This window comes from Gallus gallus, chromosome 5 (assembly GCF_016699485.2).
Source record: "Gallus gallus isolate bGalGal1 chromosome 5, bGalGal1.mat.broiler.GRCg7b, whole genome shotgun sequence".
Taxonomy (NCBI): Eukaryota; Metazoa; Chordata; class Aves; order Galliformes; family Phasianidae; genus Gallus; species Gallus gallus.
This window is the reverse complement of record NC_052536.1, coordinates 51,134,972-51,155,966: the sequence shown is the minus strand read 5'-3', so window position 1 is coordinate 51,155,966 and position 20,995 is coordinate 51,134,972. Positions and strand designations below refer to the sequence as shown.

General features: G+C 42.9%; 1 protein-coding gene across 5 annotated transcripts in view; it reads left to right on the top strand.

The window, feature by feature from the left end:
- AKT1 (AKT serine/threonine kinase 1) overlaps positions 1 to 20,995 on the top strand; it is a 71,133-nt gene that overhangs the window by 17,570 nt on the left and 32,568 nt on the right. For 4 of the 5 annotated variants that reach the window (NM_001396388.1, NM_205055.2, NM_001396387.1 and 1 more), the window contains exon 3: positions 19,532 to 19,660. In NM_001396388.1, the coding sequence (NP_001383317.1) occupies positions 19,532 to 19,660 (129 nt within the window). Of the gene's footprint in view, positions 1 to 5,936; positions 6,057 to 19,531; positions 19,661 to 20,995 lie in introns of those variants that run through there. The other variant, XM_046941460.1, reaches the window with a different exon arrangement.

The following is a 20,995-nucleotide window of genomic DNA, read 5'->3' as shown; positions in this document are numbered from 1 at the left end:
AGCACAGCCCTCAAAGCCTGGCTGTTTTTCTGCATCTCTTTTTCTCTGTCTGTTTCACATGCTTCATTTCTGCTATCTTGGGGATTGTTTTGTTTTGCCTGTACTGCTTGGACAAAGCTGAACCTATGGGGGAGATGTGCAGTTTTTCCTCATCACAAAATATAATTCCTTCTATATATCATGTCCTTTCTTCATCTTGATCTTGTGTTGTATGTTTTAGGTTTTGGGTAGGCAAGATCACTTGAGATCAGTACCTGTGGCCTGAGGACTCAGTGACGAGCTAGCCAGCAGCACCTTGTTGTCCTCCCAGGGTTTTCTGGAGTTACCAAGGGCAGGATTTGAGTCCAAGGCTGGACTGTCATGGTGACAAAATATTTAGAAAACATTTTCTTGCCTGAAACAAAAGCTTGGATTGTGCAACACAAAGTACTGTCCCAGTGTAATAAACGACTCTGTGTGTGCTTTAAAGGGTTCTGTGTGTTCCATGACTGTCAGCTCTTACCACATTCAGTGTGTTCAGGTAAAACGATGCTTTTCCCCTCTGAACTCTCAGCTTTCCAAGCTGGGTTAATTCTCCCCCTTTACACAATGGCCTTATGAAGTTGTAGCAGCCAAATCTGGCCTCATGTTTTGAACAAAATGGACGGTCCTATTCAAGGTAGATCCAGCCGAGCTGCTTATTCTCTGCATCCGTGGTAGCCCTGCTGCATGGTGGGCTGATGTGCCAAACATCAGCCTTGCCATTGGCATCGGTTGCTCTGATCCTGAGTAACCTGTAGGATAAGGTAAGCACTTCTGTTGGGTTAGAACGCACTGTTCTTGGTGCAGGAAGAGTCTTTTGTACTGTAGGTGTTTCAGACTTTCACAGTAACTGCTAGTACTTTTTAATGCCTGAGATTTTGTTGTGTCCCAGCCTTCCTGATATCTACCCTCTGACCTGAGAGGAAGGCGGTGATCTGAAGTGACTGCAGACAGTTGCAGTGGCTGTAGTAGATCGTTCATCGGGAATCTTTAAAATGATTTAAAGGCGGGGGAAATCTGTGAAAATGAGGTGAGGATTGTTAGCTAGCCAGTTCATCATAACTGCACCATTTGAAGTTCGTGCAATTTTTTTTTCCAGCATAGTCTATCTTCAGTGGAAATACCAGTTGTGATTTTGAAGGAGGGGATGGTTTTACTTATGTGCTACCTATATTGCTGTCTCTGCTCAGAGCAGCAGGTGGCCAAGTTTCTTTCTGAAATAGTGACTTTTCCCAGCTCTACGGCAACTACAACCAGATTGTTTGCAGAGGCTGTATTTTTTTTTTTTTTATCTTCAAAGAAACTGAAGTTACTGTAGTTGTTGGACCATAACGTTCTTCAAGAAAACGGGAAACAAAAGTGAAACATTGAGGTGGTGGTGCTGTGGAATATACTTTTCTTAGATTTGCATCATCTTGCAACTTTATATGCTTGGCATGTAACCCTGTCCCATTCAGAGTGCTGCTGCAGAGCTAGTTCCTTTGGACTGCTGCACTGTTTCTATCTGCTAGTTCCTCTGTTGCATTGAATTGCAAGAGCAGCTGCTTTTCCTTTTCATACCTATTTTTACCGTCTCTAATTTGCTATTAAGACGTTAACTTCTGCCTCCAGTTAGCCTAGCATGTCTCAATGCGGTGACTACAACATGGGGGCAAGCAAATACTTCTGTGCTTTCTCTTGTGCTACCCTTTCACACTTGGAAATGTTCCCTGTAAACATCTGCAGTGCTGCTTTATTATCCTCTTCAAAAGCTCTCGCTCCTTGTGTTGCTTATAAAAGGCCTTGATGAACTTGAACTGCATATGTACTGAGACTGCTCTTCACTGTGATGCCCACTGTTCATCTTCTTTTCCCCTCTTTTTACTTTTTTTTTTTTCATTGTCCCTGCCTTATGACACAAAACTCTGCAGAACAGGAACTGTCTCATTGTTCTATTTGTACAGCAGGTGGTTCAGGTCCAGATGTTTATCTGAAATTGCAGTGTACTGCAGCAATACAAATTAGGTTTTAGAAAGCTGTATCTAAACTACAGAGAGAAAAAGGTCACATTTACTGTGGTTATTTTTGTGAGGCTCTTATAGTAGCTTTTTTTTTTTTCTTTTTGTATTCTCTGCTTAACAGGTGACTAGTTGGAATGCACAAAAATTAATATGTATGAAGTTTTCTTCCCACTTTAGGGCAGCACTGCTCCCGAAGGCCAGAGGAAAGCTTCCTTCTCAGAAGCAGCTCCAGGCTACTTGGAGAGGGCTTCTTCAGCACTTGTTAGTTTCTTGAAGAGGTTTGTTTACTCCCTTGACGAGACTGGGTGTGATTATGGCAAAACCTCATGTTTATGGAGACTCTTCTCTTTCTGGGTACCATTTTAGACGTGGAATGACACTCAACAGGATGTGTGGTTGTAGACATGTATTCAGACTTCAGAGGCAGTGCATACCTTTTTGACCATGCACTATCCTGTGCTATTTCTCTCACGATTTATGTGGTAGAATAAAACATGGAGGAACACAGAATTCATTTCTCTTCTTTATGCTCACTATGCACAGGGAATATTTATTGATACTCATCCTTCCGCTGACTCTTGAAACCAGTTACTGGAGGCAAGGAGATTAAAATGAGGACAAATGGCCAAGCAGACTTGAGGTTTTGTTTCTTGAATTTGGTTTGAAAGTTGAAGTTTGATAAAGTTGCACCTCTAGTAGTTCCTTTCAACATAAAGTATTATGTGATTTTTATTGTCATTTTTTGACCAGTTTGATATTGGTAATCACATGTAAAGCTAAGTCAGATTTGAAGGAGATTAGCAGACTTCTTTCTAGGTGAGAGCAGTTTGGTTTTTGTTTTGAGATTCCTTGTGATGACCAGCAAACAGAAAATAAACAGTAGTTTATCTGTTGTCAGCAGGCTTTGTCATTTTTCAGCGCTGTCTGATGTGATGTGTTCAAATACAGAAGTCAGGATTTCTCAAGGCAAAGGTTCAAATTGTGTAGTAGTAAACAAACCTCACTAGTTCACTACTTCTTGTTAGTAATCTGAATCTGTGCTTTGGAACCAAAAGTTGCTTTTTCCTTTAATTACTGCGATGTCAGGCTTACTAAGAATGCTATGTAGGTTTAAAGCTGCTGGGATTTGTTGTTGTTATGTTTATTGTTTCTATGAGTAAGTAGGAATGTTTCTAACTTGACTCTTTTTGCTCTTCTGGGAGAGGAACGTTCTCAAGTTGAAATATGGGTTGCAGGATGTGTTGTGGGGCCAACTCTGTTCTTTCCAGTCCTCTCCAATTAAGGCTGGAGATATTTTATGTTGCTTACAGAGATTAAGCGCCTTGACGGTCATCTTCAACTACAGCTGATGCTGCAACTGCCTGGGACTCTGACCGTGGCTGAGTGGAGTAGATGAGATGAGCTCTGAGTTCATATTGTGTTCGTGGTGGCTGAAGTTTATAGAAAAAGCGTGTTAGGAAGATGAGGCTTAGGCCAATTTATCAGCAGAGATGAACAGGATAGTCTATGGTAGCAGAGGTGACCTGGAAGCCTTGCATGGCTATCGGGTGCTCTCAGCTAGTACCAACCCACTTGTTTCTTCCTTTGCACTAGTCAGGGTAATGGTAACATCCTTTCTCAAGGCTTGCTCGTGATGAGATAGCAATCTGTCAGCCCGCGTCCAGGATGATGAGCAGCCACGTTTTGGAGTCAGACTTAGTACACCAGGTAACCCGTACGGTGATGGATCTTTTCTGTTTGTATCAGGGAAATAGTGACCACAAGCAGCTGACACTGTCAAGTTGCAGACTCTGTAAAGTTACAGAGACTTGTTTCACAGCTGGTTCTCTAGCTGGCTCTGGATGGTTGGAATCACAAATTTTGGGACCTGAAGTGACATTTCACTCAGAAGAGAGAGCCTTTGAGGACAGGGTTAAAGTCTGGCTGATCCCAGAATGAGAAAACTTGAGCTCTTTGCAGCCTCTGTAACTTTTTTTTTAAATCTGAAACAAGGTTGTTGTGTGAAGCCTGGAGCAGAGCCTGTCTATGCGTCTCCATCAGATCTGCATTTAGATCCCTGTCTGAAAAGAGACAGCCATAGTCTGGAAGGGATTTTTAAATTTCTTATTGTTTTGTTACCCCAAATCTCCAGAGTAGGGAGGTTCATGAAGGATGCGTGTCTAATACCAGTTTCCTATTAAAACTTTCACTAATTATTTTAAAATTGTACCCATGACTTGCCAGGGATTATTTTATTTTTCTACTTTGGAAACTTTGTATGTCTTCCTTCCTTTTCCCACAATAACAGGATAGTGCTGACTATTTTGGAAATTTTCTTTGTTCAGATTTGGATTTCTGAACACAAACAGCGCACATGTCTGCTACCCTGTTCCATTTCTGATGGGCTGAAAGCACTGATAGAAGGGGTAGGCGCTCCTCGTTGCAGAGGGAAGGTAGGTGGGGCAGACTGAAGGCTGAGCGTGCAGAAGCTGAGGCGGTGGCTGCTGTATTAGAGTACCGTCCTGGAACTGAGAATCGAAGCCAGTCCTCCCCTGCTCCACCATAAACCTCCTTCTGTATGATCATCTCGGATAAGGTTATTTTTACTTCTCTGCACCCCAGTTCCCTATCTGTAAAATGGCGATAGCGGCACTTCCCTACTTCACAGGGATGTTGTGAGGACAACCGCAGCTCAGACTGTGGGGCTCTTGGATTCTGTGGTAACTTGGGGCACAGATGGAAGAAGGGAAATGTTCCGCATAAAAGCTTTCTGTTCTTTAAGCCCAGCAGTAGGTTACAGCCCCGATGCGAATGTGGTTTCCACTCATGTCATGACTGGTGCCGTGTCTTTTCCCTGAATGTTTCCTTGCTGAAATCGTGTGTGCATACCAGCAAAGCACTTAGTGTCCTTATGGGAAGCCATTGTTTGCATCATTGGCTGCAGGCTCTGAGCGAGACTTACTATTTGTATTTGCCTGTGTGGGCCGCTCACAGGGAGTGAATTGAGTACGTGCTTCTGGCAGCAGCTACCGTGTGCATCTCATGGGCTGACTCAGGTGCTGGAAGGAGTTAAAAATCGATGGATCTTCACTTGTGAAATTCCAACTAATCTAGCAGTTACTGTGAGCAAGATGTGGACTGCAGTCTGGCCAGAATAATGCAATTGTACTTGACATAACTGGTTAAATTTCACAGAAACCACATCCTTTTTGTTGCCACTGACAACATAACATTCCCTAACGTTTGATTTCAAGTGGTGCTTTATTACCCAGATGTACATGTAAATGTACTTCTGAAGAATTTCTGTCCAGAGACACTACAGGAAAGTGCTATGCTTTTTCTATTTTTACATTGTCTTCATTGTACTTATATATGCCATCTTTCTTGTTCACCTGCTTTGATAAATTCTATGTTTAGTTGTCTCTGCCCATTCACTTGAACAGGACAAAAATAACTTCAGTGTAATCCATCCTCTCAGTCCTTTCCTCTCCACCCCTTCCCTCCCCTCTCCTTTCCTGCTGCTGGATTTAAGGCATTCAGCTGTTTGGCTGGTGGCAGATTTTTTTTTGTTTGGTTTTGTTTTCTTTCCTTACAAGAAGAGCTTGCGAGCGGGAGGAAACATTTATACTCTGCAATAAAAGTGTGAAGAGTATGCAGGCTATCAGAAACACTTCTTCCTCTGTTGCAGTGCTTGCCTAAGGGTCAGAGTCTGTGCAGAGTGCATGGAGGGAGGTGGAGCAGAGGGATTGGGAAATGACTTGGATGTGGCATACATCTGTCTGACAAAAAGCCAACCGTGCCAGGGGAGAAATGGACAAACAAATCGTGTTTCAGTGCTGAGCTCTGAGGCTGAACCTAAAGTTTGCACAGGAGCAAATCTGCAGATAAGTTTCCGATGGACCTTGGCTCCTGTTGTGCAAGTGCTGCGTAGTATTTAGTGCAGAGGAGATGGCCGTGGGCGTCTCTGCTCAGGCCTCTGCTGTGTCCTACTGCTGAAATGCTCCGTTGTAATTAGTGCCTGTCACAAAGCAGTGCTGGCCCAACCACCAGGAGCGGGTAGGTGCCCAGCCCCTTGACTTCAGTATGCTTTAAACACCAAATTACTTAGAAGCAAGTTTGTTCACCTAACTTTGGATGTTGACTGTTTTAATCTGCAAATTGGAGAAGGACTATCCACTGAACTGACCAAAACATTTGCTGCCTATTTTATCTGAAATATTATTGCCTTCCACAATGAAGCTGATTGTGATTTGAGGGAGACTGTATTGTTTTGGTGAAACTGCTTTGGGATGCAGCCTGCCAAGTTTTTGTATATCTGGGGCTGAGTGTTCGGTGTGTTGTTACTGCGAACAGACACATTGTCTGGAGATGGTGGGGGTGCGTTTGTTCCCACACATGCACACACGCACACAGACTTCTAATTTAAGCAATTTTTACTTTGTGTTAAAAGTGATCATGAGGAACAGAAAGATTTAGGGAAAAGCCTTCAGCCAAGACCGTGAAAAACTTTTGCTTGTTTTTGTGTTCATAGAATTGCTGCAGGACAGGATGTCAGAAGGGTTGTGTTTGGAAACCAGTGATAACTTCAAAGATTCAGATTCTCCTTTCTTCTTCCTCTTGTGCCCCAAAAGCCCAGGAGCAGTGGTGAAGCTCCGACCTAGTAGACATCCCTCAAGGTGTTCAAGGCTAGGTTGCATGGGGCCCTAGTGTGTGATTTAGTGGGTGGCAGCCAGCCCACAACAGAGTGGGGGGCGGGGGGGGGTTGGAACTGGATGATCTTTGAGGTCCCTTCCAACTCCAGGCATTGTATGATGTGGACACAGAAGACGGCAGCCGTGGTGGCACCAGTTGGCACTTCTCGGCATGACTTCTGTAGTGGAAGCGTGTTGGGCAGTAAAGAGAAACCACTGACCAAACCCAGTTTGCACTTTGGAACCTAAATCCAGATTTGATCCTCCGGGCCACACGTTTGTTAAAAGGATATGCTGCCCTTGCCTGCTTATGTGCAATGGGATCGCATTGGCCCCCGTGCTCTGTCCTGCTTTTCAAGTGAAGTTCGCTTTAATTTCTAGGAATGTTAATTCCTCACTTCAGAGGCACAAATATGCATTTGGAGCGTTTAAAAGGGAGTGGGCCCTGAATTGAAAGTGCACTTCTTCTGCTTCAAGGCATAGCATAATCCTTTTAGTAGTTTGGATTACTGAGATTGTAGTGGGCAGGCCGGGATGCCTCACAGACATCTGTTTTTCTGTCTATTCAGTCAAGTCAATATCCTCAAAACTGTAATTTTCACTGTAATGATGGATTACACTTGTCAGAGCGTATAGAGTTTTGTCGTGTGTGCTTAATAAAAGAAAACAGATTCTCGTGCTTATTTTTTCTGAAGTCAGATACATCTGAACTAAAGCTCAGCGTATGCAAGACAAACTACGCTTTAATTTTACAATTGTCTGATGGGACTTTGCGATTTATTTGTTGTTACTTCCTTAATGATGTTGCAGTCAGAGGCACTGTTTTGCTAAATGTTGTGTAAAAAGTAAATTGTAGCGCAGCAGATGTTGGTATTTGGATGGATGTCGGTGCAATGGGGGGACAGCAACAGTCATCTCTGTCAGCTGTCTTCAGACTCCACAGGCCTGCTGTGTGGTTACTTTGGTGTGTAAAAACAGCTCGTTTTGCAACTGGGAAGTTTGGCATTACATTTGGCACGGAGCCATTGAGCTGGGTTTAACACAAGTGTTTATCCAGCGATTTTCTCAAAACTGGTAACTTGGAGAAAATGTTTATTAAACTTCAGTACAAAGGAGGGGAAGGGGGAGTTGTAGCTGGATCTTTCTGAAAGAAATCAACATTTGTAACGCTGAGGATTTTTTAATTCCCCCCAGCCCTGTCTGTCTTCAGCTGCCTTTCTATCCTTTGAAACCTTTTTGCAGCTTGCTGTTTATAATTTCCTTTTTAAAGATTAAAACAAGGAAGCATAGCAGATGAAATACAAAGTATATACAGCATGCAGTCATTACCTTTCTCTGTTCTGTGTTTTGTTGCGGATTAGGTGCAAAGAATGGAGGACTGGAAATGAAGCTGCTTAATTATCCTCTCCTCCTGCCTTTCTGTAGAAATTCCACTTGAAGCACAGAACGTGAGCCCTGATATGCAGAGCAGCGGATTTTTTTGTGTGATAAATTACTGTACATTTTACCTTTCGGTTAAATATGAGAACCCGTGAAGGCCACCAAGAATTTTTCCTAGAACTCCCATCAATATTGGACATATTTCTTTATGAAAACAGCAATTTGGACTGCATTTTTAATGAACAGGGCAGAGGAGAGCAGCAGTTTTGCAAAGCTGCAGCAGTTTTCATCAGATTTTATACCTTAAATTGGGAACCTTTTGATTAAAGATTCATTGGGAATCTCTGTCATAACGAAGGCATTTAGTTTGGATTAATTTTTCTAATCCATTCCAATCTTTTATTGCCTCTGTGATTAAATAATTAAATGCCTTTGTTGTTTGAAATGGATGCTATTCCTTTGGAAAAGACAGTAGGAAATTGGGATTCTCTGGTGAAGGAGGAAAACTAAGCAAACTAAGAATAGTAGCCTAGTGGTGAACTGTGTGCTTTGGTAACTTTATAGATGAACTGCATTTTTATTACCGAGTATGATATCAATACGCCACTTTTCATGTGGATCCTTTTGTTTTGTTTTATTTGATGATGCTGCCAGTAGATTCCAGTTGCTGTTTCCAAAGGTGGCTTTGTTTAGAAAACCATAATTTGCAAGAAGCTCAGCAAACTAAATTGATTTTTATAGTGGGCAGTGGATGAATGAAGATGGCAGATAAACTACTGCAAGTGTTCTGTGGCTGCTTTTGGAAACTTTTTTTTTATCTTGTGTTGATATTGAAATTATAATCTTAGTCTTAATTTTTTATTTTCATTGCAGAAGCGATGTTGGGGGGGAACAAACACAGTAAATGAATTTGGGAATAATCTAAACTTTACAGCATCCCCAAAACAGAGAGTGAGCTGAGGCTTCATGGTCAGCCTGACCTTGGAGTTTCTGCTGCAGGAATTGGCTCTGCTTGCCTGTAAAAGAGCAGGGTCATTGCAGTGGCATTATGTGCTACCTAACAGGCTCTGTGCCAGCTCTGTTTAACATACCTGTGTGTGTGTGTGTGTGTGTGTGTGTGTGTGTGTATTTAAAGGATGTATTGCTGCTGCTTAAAATGGTTTGCGTTGGATTTGGCCATGCTTCAGGAATGAGGTTCTGAATGAGGAGCAATGCTGTGCCCGTGAGCTGGGCAGAACCTGCCCACTCCCTGTGCCCCTTTCCTGTCTGCAGCCCAGTGCCATCACCCTGCCTGCAGAGACTCAGTGCTGGTAGCATGCAGCACATCCCTTTTTCAGTATCCTCCTCTCAGATGCAGCGGGCTTCAGCCAGAGCAGCTCATCCGTGGCTCATCCGTGCCCCTCTCTGCAGCTGGCCTCTTTCCTCTCTCTTTCTCCAGCTCTCCTCCCACCTTACTGGCAGCAGCTTTTCCAGGGTGGCTTTGCTTGACTTGTCCCCTGCAGAGTGGAGGAGCCCCCAGCAGCTGCCGCACAAGGTGTGGCATCAGATCAGGAACTAGTGGAAGGAAATGCTGCGTCCAAAGCATGAGCTAAGCAGCAAGCTACAAAGTGGAGTTTGCACGTGGGCTTTGCTGCACACGTGCCTGCTCCGTCCACTGCAGAAGTCCCTGAGGCATGAACATTGCCCCACATGACCTTCTTTAGGAATGCTACCCCAGGTGACCTTTAGATTTTTCATTTTTATGTAAGTTTGAAGCTTTACTTATTTCTCTCTAGTGTTCTCACCCTTAACATGAGTTTCTAGCTCTCCTGGACAGCTGCTCTGTTTTTTTGCAAGTTCTACAAACTTCAAAGGTAGCTGAACCCAGCCAGGCAAGGGACTGTCTTGGTTTTTGCTTTGCTTCTGTTCTTTAGTAAGAGAACTGGCATCTGGAATTTTAGCCACATGTTCCCAAAACAGTAGGGTAGGGCACTACAGGCTGGGAAACACCACTCATGCTCTCATCTTCCTATGCCCATCTACTTTTTGCTTTTGTGTGGTGTATGCCTTCTATTTTTGCTGCTTGTATTTAATGAACAGTGGCTTTAACATACCAAGAAGCTGTTGCAAGATGCTGTTGCAATATGAAAATTAATTCATAGCAATGCTATCAAGGTAGGTGGGTCTTTATTCAGCTGCATCAGTTATTTTTCATTCCTCCTTCTATAAGAAGCAGATTTTCACATGGCTGAATGGAACACATCTTGTTTAGAGCTGTTAGGGAACACTATGATGAGCTTATTAGAATGGATGATGGTGGGGTTCAAAGATGAATAATCATGCTTATTATTAGTACACTTCAATATTAGAGCAGTAAATTGTGGTACCACTGAAATCCACCTGGTATTTTGTTTTCTCATTATGCTTAAACTCAATGTTTTTGCTGCATATTGTAAATTACAATAATTCTGATAGTTCTGTAGGTGACAGAAATGTGTCTGCCTGAGCTTGTGACCCTGGTGCAGCAGCAGGGTGGAATGCACTCCACTTCACAGCAACAGCTCATCTCAGTCCAGGCACCAAGCTGGCCCCAGCAGATCTCTTCCTGCCCTTACATTCCTTGGTTTCTCTCACCCATGTGGTGACAAGACTGTTTAGCAGTGACAAGAACATAAAAATTCAAGTGGAACTTGAAGGCTGGGTGAGATGACACATTTCTGTGGCTGTACGTTCTGGCTGCTGGCACTTCCTGCAGCTGTGCTGTGTTTTGGGGTGCCTTGTAGGCACACTCCTGTTCCCTGCTGCTGGGCAGGCTGTCCCCTTGCCAGCTCTTGCTAAGAGAGGGGAATCCTTGGCGAGGTTTCCTGTGCCTGTGTTGCTTGGCTGAGCTCAGCACCAAAGCTTGGAGGAGCATTCACTCTCATGTTACCCAGTGTTGAAGTTGCTTTCATAAATTCGCAATATGCAGTTAAGTTACTTTGCAGAATTCCTCTGAATTGAGCCAGGCAGTCCTGTTGCTTATCTGAAGGATACTTCCATTGCTGAGTTTAGGGTAGTGACTCAGTGGAAGTTATCTCAGAATACTAAATTTGGAGGTAAAACCAGGAGGTTGCCATGATAACAAATATTAGAACTTACTTTCTGGGAAGTGCTTGTAGTTCTTTCATTGATGGCCATTAAACAACTCAAGATAAATGAAGCTTTTTATTAGAACTAGCCTGCTCTCAGTGTGTTCTTCCTGGATTTTGCAGACTTGCTAATGAAGAAACGAGAAAGGAAATCCAAATTAGCCCTGACCATATAAGCAGCTCCCCTTTTGCTGCTTCTTATTTTTGTCATTGAAATATTTGCCTGGCTTGGCTCTAAGGCATCTTTCTGTGAAGTGTTTACCCAGTAGCTGTTCATATAAATGTTTTAAATTCTACATTGATTTCTTTCTTTCTTGGCACTTTTAAGAAACTTTTAAAGCACGGCATGGTCACATCATCACTGGTTGAGTTTGTATTGTAAGTGACCTAAAATGACTCTGTGTATTTATTTATGTTGAAAATTAGGACTCAAAACCAGAAGCTAAAGGATAACAATGTGATGTGTTAATATTTTACCCTGCATAAAATGCTTATTTATGAAAGTCCAAGTTCAGCAGCTCAGTTTTTACAAATAGAGCTTGGTTTGGTTTGGTTTCAAACCGCCTCTGAAGTTTGTCCATATCATGTGTTTTAGCAAAGCTGCTTCCATAAATCTCTTCTAACATCCTTTAGTTGGTTGTTGGGGTTTTTGTTTGTTTGTTTTGTTTTGTTTTTTCTTTTTTTTTTTTTTATGCCATTTCTTTCCAGTTCCCCAAGGTTTTGATCTGCTTTGTGAATGGCACATTGATGCAGGAATGTGAGCCTGGAAGAGGCAGCCCTGGACTCTCGAGCCCTTGGTGAAGCCATTCGTGTATGGCTGCATCCCACTGGCCCCCTCCAACTTAATGGCTTGCCCTGCACAAACCTGAGGATTTTAGCGGGGCAGGGTGGGGGAGGACACCTCAGATTGGTTTTTATTCAATTAGAGTTGCCTTCCTCAAGGGCCCTCTGTGTGCTATGTGTAGGCAGCCTTAGGAATACAAGCTAGAGCTGATGCTTTTTGACCTGTTTAACCTGTGGAAGAGCTTTGGCTTGTGTGTGTTTCTTTGCTTTGTCCCCAGTTGCGCTGTCCAAAGGTCTCTGGAGAGGACATTGCTGAAGAACACAACTGAGTATGTCCCATTCACATAAGGCATGCCTTCAGATCAGTACAGGAATCACTGTTACGGATGCTTCTGCTAAGAGATGAAGTAATTAAATCAGCTTTTAGATGATGTATAGAAAAGTTCTTCCTTGTTCAAATATACCAGGGCGTGGTGTGTTTTGGTGTTGGGTTTTGGTGCTTTGTATTCTTAGTGGAGATCATAACATCTTGGGAGGAATATGTCACGCCCTTTAATAAATACATCCAGTGTGTTCAAGAGCCTGATTTGCAGAAGTGCTGATTGTATTAACTTCATGTTGAGCTCGAGGAAAGTTGGAGGAACCTCCTTTATCTAAAGGAAGATATTTAAAAAGTCACAGAGGTTTATTAGCCTAAGTGCTTCGTTAGCTGCTTGTGCTATTTTCCATCATAGTGTCAAGGTAAAAATTACTTGGGGAGAAGTAATTGTTCTGAGCAGATTTAATTCAGTTCAGTGAATCTGACGCATCCTCTGTCATGTTTATTTATTTATAAAAATGAGAGTTGGGCACCTGTCAAAAGCAGAGGCGCACATGATGGCGTTTTCTCTTTGTTACCGGAGTGTTTTGTTGCGTTGAAATTCTGTAGCTGCTTGCCAGCCTATTACAGGACAGGCCTCTCTAATTGCCTTGGACACCTTGTGGTAGTTTTAAGTCCTTTTGCTCTCACCACAAGGTAACAGAGATGAAATTCGCTCTTAGATTTTCAGCGTAGCTTAAGAAATCACTTTCTTACTTCCTGTAATTTATGTAGCAAATCCTTAAAACTGCTGTTTTTAATGAAACTTCATTTACATCTTCTCCCACTGGAGACAGCTGTAGGTTAGGACTAGCCTGACTAAGCTGTGCCAAAGGTAGGAGTAAGGAGTTTTTTTACATGCTGATTAATTCTCTTTCACTCCTCTGGGAATATCTGGTATTGCTTAAATTGATCGCTGTAAGCAATATGCCAACATTTTTGACCTTCTAAACTGAAATTCAGCACAAAAAAAAAAAAAAAAGATAAACCTCAGTGTCTGAGTTTTACGTAACCATGCAGTTGGAATACAGTGGTTTTATAACAAAAGATGTCATCTTCTGTGGTGGTGGTGAGCTCGGACCCTCTGAAAGAAATGAAGTTGGAACGTGGCAGTTGTCCGTGAACAAAGCGTTGGGTGACAGTCTGATTTTGTTTCTCCATAATCTGACTTCTGATCTCTCCCATGGCCTGGCTTCATCAATCACAGCATCCATTCCTTGCTTTCATTAAGGGCTTTACTCTTGGAGCTGTCGTGTGACTAAAGATTGAGGCACCTTCAAATACATTCATTTTCCTACCCAGCTCACGTATAGCGTTGTGGGAAGCAATAGGTCTGCGTTATTTGTTGTTTTCTAAAGTTAATTTACAGATGTGGGATGCCAGGTGAAGAGGAGCTGCAGCGTGCTGGCTTTGAAGGCGCTGGCACTGAGTGCGGTGCGAAGATCTCCCTTTGTCGGGCTGAACATTGAATCGCTCCCCTTTGCCCCACCTCCAGCCTCCCTCTTCCTCCCCTCCCTCCCCAAATTCCCCGAAGAGATGATAATGAAGCAGGTGCCATATATCGTAGCTTTGTGTGAGCGTGAGAAACAGCCGCCGCTTCAGAATAGCCGGAGCCGCGCAGGAGGAGGAGGCATTTCTTCTTAACCTGTTGGCAGCAACGTCAATCATTGTCCCGTCGCCCTCACTGCGCTGCCATCCAGCTGCACACGGAGCGGCTCGGCATAAAGCGGGGAGCGGATTTGCGGTGCCCTGAATTAGCTCCTTGTGCCGGCGGGGTCCCCGCCGGGGCGGCTGCAGACGGGCTGCTGACTCAGGCTTGACCTCCCCATTGGGGAGCACCCGGGGCTGCAGTCTGAGCCGCCTCATTGAGATGCAGGGCACGGGCGACGCGGCCGCAGCTGTACACTGGAGGCGAGGACTGAGAACTCATCCAGAGTGACCAAGAAAAAAAAAATAATCAAAGAACTGGCCCCCTTCTGTACTCCTCTGAATAGGCAGACAGAGCAGAGGTCCTCCTCTCTCCGCGAGCGTGTTGGGAAAGACATTAGCATGCCCTGTTGTTGTTTTGTTTTTTTTTTCTTCTTCTTCTTTCCTAAAAAAGCTACCTAAAACCTGGCGCTGTTTTGAAACCTCTTGTTTTGACAGTTTGTGGAGGCGGGGGGAGGAAGAGTGCCGCAGCAGCCCAATGGATGTCTGCGCAGCCAGTTGAAAAATAAAAAGCGAATTCAGATCTTTCATTTGGGTCGCTCTCGCCTTGCTTAATTGTTTAGTATCAAGTATTTACGATCCAGAATCAGCTCCCTGTGCTTAGGAAGGGTGGGCTTCTGAGCGCCTTACAACTGCCAAGGAGAAAATCGAGCCCTGCTTTCTTTTTGGAGATCTGTTTTGATTTCAGCTGGTTTGCGAGTGAGTGGACACTGATTTACTCAACCAGCAGAAACTAACTGTAAATCCACCTTCCTCTTTCCAGACATGACAGCGTGCATGAGATGGCAGCTCCTGAAAGCTTCACGTCTTGAGGGAAGCTGGCATCTGCCTTGGAGAAGCCTTATTAGGCAGACGGGGTGCAGAGCATTCTCTGCTGCCATTGAAGTTTTAGAACTGACTCACTCTGTCTCTGACCAGTGGCACATGAGCGCCGCAGTTGGCACAGCCCTCGTGTCTCGCTTGGCTGGCTGTGTGCTGCACGATCAAGGAATGCGGCGCGTCTTCAGAGCGTGTGGGAACGGACCAGAGGCTTGCATAACTTAAAGCCCTTGTATTTTGAGTGTTACCTTTAATTGTAATTAGTGATGCCACTTCTGATGCTCAAAGCAGAATGTAGAATGCATTATTTATCCATAGATTCCCAGTAGCTGATAGAATGTGCTTAACTGTTCTCACTCTCATTCTTGCTTGGTGTTGCCGGGCTTGTTCTGGTTACTTTGGGGCATAAAAAAGTTAATAGCAGGTCCAGGACTTCTGTGAATATCAAGGGTATCTTTGGATGCTGACTTGGTTAACCTAATGATTTTTTTAAAACCATTGGTATGTATGAGTTGATTAAAAAAATAAGCAACGACTTCTTAAGTATAGTCTGTTCCGAATTAAAGGGTGTGGCGTTGGCTTTGAATGAGCTTGATGCAGCAACAAGCATGCAGCAGTTGGTAAATAAAGATGGATTTTCTTTTGTTCTGCTGGTGCTTGCTGCTCATTATTCTCCACTTACCCTGTAAGCTTCCCAGGGAGTGGCAGCTGTTTCTGATGTTAGACACTCTATCAGTGGTAGACAGCTCCAGATTCGGTGAGATACTGTTGGGGAGAGCAGAGGAAAATAACCTAACCCTGCATTATTGTAAATCCTCAGCAGAATTAACTTTTCATGAACCAGAAGAGTTTTGTGTTTGACTTTCCAAAATATTCAGGCATAAGTGTGCTCTGCAGTACGTGTTACTGGGAAAAGCTTCTTTGGCATGAGGTAGATTTACATTCTGAGCGTGTATTAAGTATTTTAATATGCAGTGTGTGGGGGCAGACACAAAGCAATAAAGTGAAGTCAGTCTATAACAGTCTTGGTGTGTATTTGCAGATATGTAGTTTGGAAATCTTTGCAACTTCAAAATTGCTTTGAGTAAACAGAACGATACATAAAGGTTTTAAATAATAAAGCCAGCGAGTTATAGAGGAGTCTGTTTGATTCCAGGATTTTATATGTAGGATTTACAACCCATGCTTTTGCTTTTCTGTCTCTGCAGTGTTAGCATTCTGTTACTGAAAACAAAGAAGGCTCTGCCAGGGCATTACACAAGCAATGAATCACAGAGGAAAAAATGTTTTGCTTTGTAAATTGTTCACTTTTCCATGGTGGATCATTATTATTATTATTAAGTGTTGTCTAATAGAATCTGCCACGCATGCTTGTGCTTACTCTGTATGTTTCTTCTAGAGAAACTACATAGCTAATACCATGAGTGACTTCAAGCAACTTCTTGCTTTTATTATTCTTAAAAACAAAACCGCAACAGGAACAAAAAATCACAGGACAGAAATTGAAACAGTTCAGTTCGCTCTTCAGGCACTGCAGCTAAATGAGGAAGGAAAAGGTGTTTGTGTTTTTTGGTCAGGTTGTAGAAAGTCTGTAGTGTTTCTGCTGATTTGGCCAATAAAGAGGATGTAAAGTTGTTTCTTAAGAATATTCACTTTGTGTGTTTTGTTGATGACTTTCGTGGTGATCTGAATTTCAGAACAGAAGAATGAGAGTTAGTTCCAACTTGACTATAAGATCAGATTAACAGGTAACCTGATAGGGATGTTGCAAACGAGGCACTGTCATGCTGCTGCAAGGTGCAGGAGTATAACCTCAGAGCTTGTTACATAATAAAATGTACGCTGCAGATGCTGCAGTGTGCCTCATACTGTCCTTGGCAAGAGCAATAATCAATAATGTGTAAGCTTGCCATGTTGCAGCATTCATTAAGCTCCAGACGTGGAAAAAGAAGTTTATTTACTTTAATTTACAAATTAAAAAGTTAGATGAGGAACCTGAACCAGCTAAAGCAATAACTGAACAAAGGTCCCAGTGGAGTGGTCCTTGTGAAATGCTAATGGACTGCCTGGTCTTTCAGGGAAAGGTAAATGATAGACTTGTAGAACCATAGAATCACAGAGTGGTTTGGGCTGGAAAGGGCCTTAAAAGCCCACCCAGTCCCATCCCCCTGCTGTGGGCTGGTTGCCTCCCACCAGATGAGGCTGCCAAGGGCCCTGTCCAGCCTGGCCTCGGGCACCTCCAGGGATGGGCAGGAGTGAGTGTGGAGGATGGTGGTGTGTGTGTGGAATATATGGAATACACATTTTAAGGACCATGTGATTAATCCTGTTAGATGATGTATTTCTAACAGAAACAGATCAGTGGAATAAAGCTGTAAGAAAGTATTAGAGCCAAGCATAAGCCTCTAATAAAACATAAAATAGGATAAGGGAGAGGAGGAGACTCTTGTGACGGTAGAGTGTGATTTGGTGTAAAATTATGCATGTTTCACTGAAGATAATCAGGTATTATTTTCAGAGTATCTTTTAAAAGAAAAGTTCATGTCTCCTGTAAATGCTGGCTGGGATGATGCCTAACGTGCATTAGGCAAGACTCTAAGACTCTCTAACTTACCCCTCATCAGTTGGTTGGGTTTTTTTGTTGTTCTTTCTTTAACATATCATCTAGTGTGGATTTAGTCATAAGTGTAGGCATGTGATGGAGAAGGAAGTCCTAGCTCTTCTGGGTTTGCTTAGATCAAGAGAAGAAAACACCAACGTGGCAGGTATGTCGCAGAGTCCCGACAGTCCCGACAGCTGCCAGCCCGACCTGCTTACCTGGCAGAGCTCTCTGGTAGGCACTGGGCCAAGCGCACCCTGCTTTCTTATTCCTGTAGTCCCATCTGTGGTGTAATAGTAATGAGATTGGAGTAATCTCACTGATCTGGGCTGAGTTGGATTGATAATTTAAATGTGAAAGGCTTCATAATCTCCTGCTGATCCCAGAAAGTTCTCAGCTTTTAATTAAGGTCAGAATTAAGAAGGTGACAACAAAACCTTCTACGTTTACTGCCTTGCCTATAAATGCCATGACAGTGCTCCAGGTGAGTCCTGATGAAATTCCTGTAGCAACACAGACATTTTTGTAAAGCTCTTCTAGGCCGATATAATACTTGCAGCTGCAACTGATGTCTTTAAAGAAAATACTGCATAGGTTTGTGCCCGTTTCTTTTATTCTATTTTGACTGTGCTGTTGGATCAGTGCAAATAGGTATTTTTGAAGGGTAACTCGGTAAATCTTCATTTCTTGCTTTAGAATAGAAAGTTAAAGGCCTAAACAGGGGCTAAACACTTGAAAGCAACAGCCGGGATGCAAGCGGCACCTGGGAGAAAAGCAGGAGGTTGCTGTAGCCAGTAAATTTAGGGAGCCCTTTCTTCTCCCTGCTCTTGGCTGCTACTGGAATTGCTCACTGGCAGGTGAAACAGCAGGCACTGTGTGCTAGGGAGGTGCTCAGACCTGCTGCTGCTCACCTGAGCGATGCTTGGTGTCTGGTCTGCTCCCTCATCCTCTCCCTGTTGTTGATCAAACAGATGAACGCAAAACCCTACTGCAGGGAGAAGGCTGCAGCTGCTGCCCAGCTGTGGGTGGTTTGCAGTGATAGCTTTGGTTTGTTTTCTCTCTTCTAAGTAGTTGTTGGTGGGGATGGGAAAAGGTGAAATGTGGCCTGTACCCTGTGTTGAGTAGCACCTGGAGTAAGGCTTTTGTGATTCAGCCGTGTAGAAATGTTACCTAGAGATGTGGGAATAGCATGGGCAGGGAGCACAAGGGGAAACTGATGCACGCTGATTCCCACAGTAGACCTAGCTGGAACCCCAGTCTGCCATCCTTGAAGCCCAGTGGAGTATCTCTGATAACTCATTTGAGGTTTTTATCAGTGCTTCTCTTCAACTGCTGAAGGTCCAGAACATGGCTGTGATAGTCATCAACTAGTGTCTGCTCAGTATCACTCAAATGAGCAGTGGCACGATGTGGTCAAGAGATGTCCTCTCTGGAAACGAAAGGTGGGGTGTATTTCAGAAGAGATGATTATTTTCTTCTTTGTGGTGGCTATACATCATCCAGTGTTTTCTCCTTTTGTATTGTGATATATCATCTCATGTTTCATGCTTGAGATGTTGTGAGAGGAGTGAGTGATGTTATGTAACGTAAGCAGAGAATTATCTTTTTATGTTCTAAAAATGACTGTTGGTTTGATAAAGCAGTTGACTAATTAGTAAATTACCCATTGTTGTTTAAAATACTTGCACTGCAAAATGTAAATGAAAAAAATTTCTCCACTTGTCAGTATGAAAAATGACAATAGCAAAAATAATACATAGGACATCTGCTCTGATTTTTTAAAAATTTAAAATGCATTTAAGGCAGATGTTGTAGAATTTGAATGGAAATAGGAATAGATAGAAGAACAAAACAGAGCTGTTTACCTTTTGTGAAGTCCCATTCTTATGGGTAGCATCACTAAAAATATCTGACTCAGTGCTTGTATTTTTCCACTGCTTGTATCAGAATGAACTGAATGTTCTTAAAGCTGCTGCTATGTCAGGAGTTGGAGTTTCAATATTTAAAATACATATATATAGATTGGTGAATCATTATTGTGGGGCTTTTGCTGATGATATCTTTCTTTCCCCATTTGTTTTTTACAGGAGAATATATCAAAACATGGAGGCCACGGTATTTTCTTTTAAAGAATGATGGCACATTCATTGGCTACAAGGAACGACCGCAAGACGTTGACCAACGAGAATCACCTTTAAATAACTTCTCAGTAGCTCGTAAGTGGTTCTGTGTGTTCTCTCATCCAGTTTGGGGGCTGACTTCCCAGTCATAGCCCTGGGAACCTGCATCAGTAATGTTCAAATCTACCCAGACTAATGTATCTAATTTAGATTTAAAAAAACCCAAGCACAACAAAATAACACCATGTTTCTCAGTAATGACTGTGTAGGTTTGATGCTGGAGGGGTTTTGCAGTTTTCTACTAATTTACGGTCTCTGGTTGTAGAATAAAACAGGTTTACTTGTTTCTATTTTGTACATCTGTTATTCAGCAAGTTACTATAAAGTGAAAATTAACCCAAGCGTGTGGTACTTGGCCATGTAGGCACAGCCAAAGCATTTCAGCCACCAGATCTGGATGTAAGGGGCACTAATATCTATTGAAATTATTTGACTGGTAGCATAAGAGAACACGGAACAAGCGCTAGTTTTAATAAAACACACTCGTTTTTTCTTCCTTTTGAAAACAAAACCACATTTCTTTTTTTAGAGCCAACAAAACCGTTTGCAAATAATGTTATCTCCTAACCTCTGCACTCTGTCCTATGCAAACATTTCCATCTTTGCTCAGGTGCCGCAGCTCAGGATGTGATAGAAGAACCTGAGGAACATTTCCTTCTCTTGCTCATGTTTTTAACCTTTCTCTTCATACTTCCAGCTTTTATTTTCTCCTGTTCTTGATTTTTCCTCTCTCATGATCTGCCTGTGTCTCGTTTCACTACTTAAAAATAGATCTTTGTAGCACCTGTTATTAGCAGTAATCTGTTTCTGATGACTACTGGAAGCAAAGCTCTGCAGAGGGAAGTGTAGGGTGCTTTCTTTCTTGTTACAGGGTAGCTTGAAATGCATGGGATTCATCTTGTCATGGAACCATAGAGTTGTTAAGGTTGGAAAAGGCTTCCAAGATCGTCCAGTCCAACATCAACCCATCCTCACCTTACTCACTAAAACATGTTCCTCAGTGCCACTTCTGTCCTTTTCTTGACAATTTCCAGGCTGAGAGGTTTGAGCAGGTTTATTTTGGAGCGCCTTTGGCATGGAGTTGGGCTGTGCAGCACCAGGCATTAATGCAAACGTTTGTTTTCCCTGGTAGTGACATATACCTGTTGGGAGTGATGATAGGGAAAGCAATGGGCGTGCCGTTGCCTGGTGTGTTCCAGCGCAGGATGCCAGGAGAGTTTAGGGGAATTTTGTCTCATTTTAGGGAGAGAGAATTGTCTTAGAATTTTTACTTCACTAATGACATGGTGCTTTCTCCTTTAGATGGGTATCTCCTTATGGATCAAGAAGGTAAAAAAAACAGTGGCAGAAAGCTGTGAATTCATAAATTAA